Source organism: Condylostylus longicornis, unplaced genomic scaffold (assembly GCF_029603195.1).
Source record: "Condylostylus longicornis isolate FDR11 unplaced genomic scaffold, ASM2960319v2 ptg000509l, whole genome shotgun sequence".
Classification (NCBI taxonomy): domain Eukaryota; kingdom Metazoa; phylum Arthropoda; class Insecta; order Diptera; family Dolichopodidae; genus Condylostylus; species Condylostylus longicornis.
In genome coordinates this window covers 32,929-35,898 of record NW_026578467.1, presented here as the reverse complement: position 1 = coordinate 35,898, position 2,970 = coordinate 32,929, and the positions used below count along the sequence as shown (strand labels likewise).

Genomic DNA, 2,970 nt, shown 5'->3' with positions numbered 1-2,970 from the left:
ATGGCGAGAGAGAGGATAGGAGTGGAAACAATTGCATGGCAGTTTCAGTGTAACAAAAAACAAAACAACCGCGCGTACAGGAAAAAGCGCAAGACAATCACTGCAGGACGACACCGCAAGACGTTGTCAAATTCTTTAAGATGTGCAATCATAGCCCACAAGAAGATTTTTCGAATTCTGCTTTTCTATGAACAAAATCATTCAACCGATCATTTCAATCGATAAGTGAGTGTGCAGTTGATTCTCCCTTACTCAACCAACATGAATCATCTTCTGCCGCTTGCCTTGTTGTTCTTTTTTGCTGCAAGAACTTCGTGCGCTCTAGATTGCAATGGCCGTCAACTCCTTACAATGACTTTGCAGTCGATGTGGCTTTTCTTTTGGATGGAGATGAGAGCCTGCTCCAACATGAGGGTTTCAGCTTTCCTGTAACGTGGTTCATGGCATCGTCCAAATTTCTAGAGGCAAAAATCCAACCATATCGTGGTGGATTTTTCTTCATCACGGATGAGGATTCTCACACTCCTGCGAAGTGTTATGAAGGGATGCCTTTGTCACGCAACCCTCAGTACATGGATGCATGGTACACATGGCAACGGTTAAATCCTGCAAAAACCAGAGCGACGACAACAAGAGCTTTGATCCCGATCCTTGATTTGGTGCTGAATGACCATTTCGGATGGAATGAACAGACAATCAAGCCCCACGGCAAAGTTGAAGTGAAGGTTGTTTCGCTTTTGACCAATAAAACTTAAGGAGGCCTGAATCTTCCCGCTTGGCAGTCTGGTAAGGGAATCCAGTGCACTACTTTTGACGCTCCCTCGAAAGACGATGTTGTAAAGGTGCTGAAGCAGACAAATACCTACTTGGCGGTTGCCGTCGTCGACAGCTCCAACATGGACAGATGGCAAGAGTTGGGCGAACGTGTCTATGTGCAAGAGGGTCCATTCAAGGAGGGTTCAATGGATGAAACGTTTGTACCGTCGTTGTTTGATTCAGTTCTTTGTGCTGCGTATGAGGATGCAACAACGACTGAGCCACCATACACTGACCCAACATTACTAACAACGACTGAGCCACCATACACTGACCCAACATTACTAACAACGACTGAGCCACCATACACTGACCCAACATTACTAACAACGACTGAGCCACCATACACTGACCCAACATTACCAACAACGACTGAGCCACCATACACTGACCCAACATTACCAACAACGACTGAGCCACCATACACTGACCCAACATTACCAACAACGACTGAGCCACCATACACTGACCCAACATTACCAACAACGACTGAGCCACCATACACTGACCCAACATTACCAACAACGATTGAGCCACCATTCACTGACCCAACATTACCAACAACGACTGAGCCACCATACACTGACCCAACATTACCAACAACGACTGAGCCACCATACACTGACCCAACATTACCAACAACGACTGAGCCACCATACACTGACCCAACATTACCAACAACGACTGAGCCACCATTCACTGACCCAACATTACCAACAACGACTGAGCCACCATACACTGACCCAACATTACCAACAACGACTGAGCCACCATACACTGACCCAACATTACCAACAACGACTGAGCCACCATACACTGACCCAACATTACCAACAACGACTGCGCCACCATTCACTGACCCAACAAGGCCAACAACGATTGAGCCACCATACACCAACATTACCAACAACGACTGAGCCACCATTCACTGAACAAGGCCAACAACGACTGAGCCACCAATGACTGACGCGAAACTATGGCTGCAAACAAGACTGACACAACGACTGTAACGACTACCAATTCTCATGAGAGTGACTCTGAAAGCAACTCCAATGGATTTCTAAAGGTTGCAGTGAACGTAAAGGTTGACAGTTGAGCCGCTTGCTCTCCCTCTCGAATGATGGTGGCTGCGAACTTTTTAGATTATCAATTTATCAGCACTTGTTTTTTAAACAATGCAACTCTTTTTCACCACAAAACAATTTTTTTCAAACACCACATTTCGTCCCTTCCTGAAGTGAGCGATGGATTTTCCACAGTTGGCCGAACAATGCTGTGAAGGCCGGACGCTGGGCAGCCGGTCTACACCGAATTCCGAATCTCGAAAGACTACAGATATCTCGAAAGAATAGGGGCAACCTGACGCTTGAGATCCCACGTCCACCCAAGCAGGAACACTTGAACTGTCGAAAGCCATAGTACAAGTCCGTGGAAGTAAAGCCAGCGAGACGAGATTAATACAAACAGAAAATGGAGATGAGATCTGTATGAATAGAGAGAGGATGAGATCCAGATAAATAGAGTGCGGAGACGAGCAACGACTGGGCCACCAACGCAACGACTGAGCCACCAACGACTGACCGAGCAACGACTGACTCAACAATGGCTGGAAACCGGACTGACACAACGACTGTAAGAACGATGACACAACGAGTGGAACGACGCCAGGACTAACAACAACAACTGCTATAAAAACTACACACAAAACTACGGCAGCAATAACAAGTGCCTAGTGATAACTGAGTTTTTAAGGTTTGAAGTAAACGTGAAGGTTGATCCGATTGCTCTTTTAGATGGCTTGGTTTAGCCTTGTTTCGAAACACTACAATTCCTGACCTTCCATTAAGTCTTAAAATATTAAGTTTTAAACCGGGGCACTTATTGAAATGACACGCATGAGAAATGAGGTTGTGGCAATATCTTCCTAGCGATGGGCCATTACTTCTCCTTGAGGGAACAGCCTCACCATAGATCTGTGTCCGCCTCCAAGAATCACCGAATTGCGGCCCGTGTCCAGGTATTTATGAATGCCATTGTGTAGCGATCGACACAGAACACCACCAATACTCCAACTCATAAAAAACTCACAAAAAACATATGAAAATTGAGGCGTTCAGGTTCGAGTATTGAATGAGAGTATTGAATGAGAGTATT

The 2,970-nt window shown here is 45.8% G+C and overlaps 1 protein-coding gene across 1 annotated transcript; it reads left to right on the top strand.

The window, feature by feature from the left end:
* The first annotated feature begins 896 nt into the window (after positions 1 to 896).
* On the top strand, positions 897 to 1,733 carry LOC129617361 (variant surface antigen E-like). The gene has a single exon (XM_055532634.1). The coding sequence runs from the start codon at positions 897 to 899 to the stop codon at positions 1,731 to 1,733; it is 837 nt and encodes a 278-aa protein (XP_055388609.1).
* The last annotated feature ends 1,237 nt before the right edge of the window (positions 1,734 to 2,970 follow it).

What these genes read in the sequence shown, in the direction of transcription:
- LOC129617361 (XM_055532634.1), top strand. Translation starts at nt 897, where the DNA reads ATGGACAGATGGCAAGAGTTGGGCGAACGTGTCTATGTGCAAGAGGGT.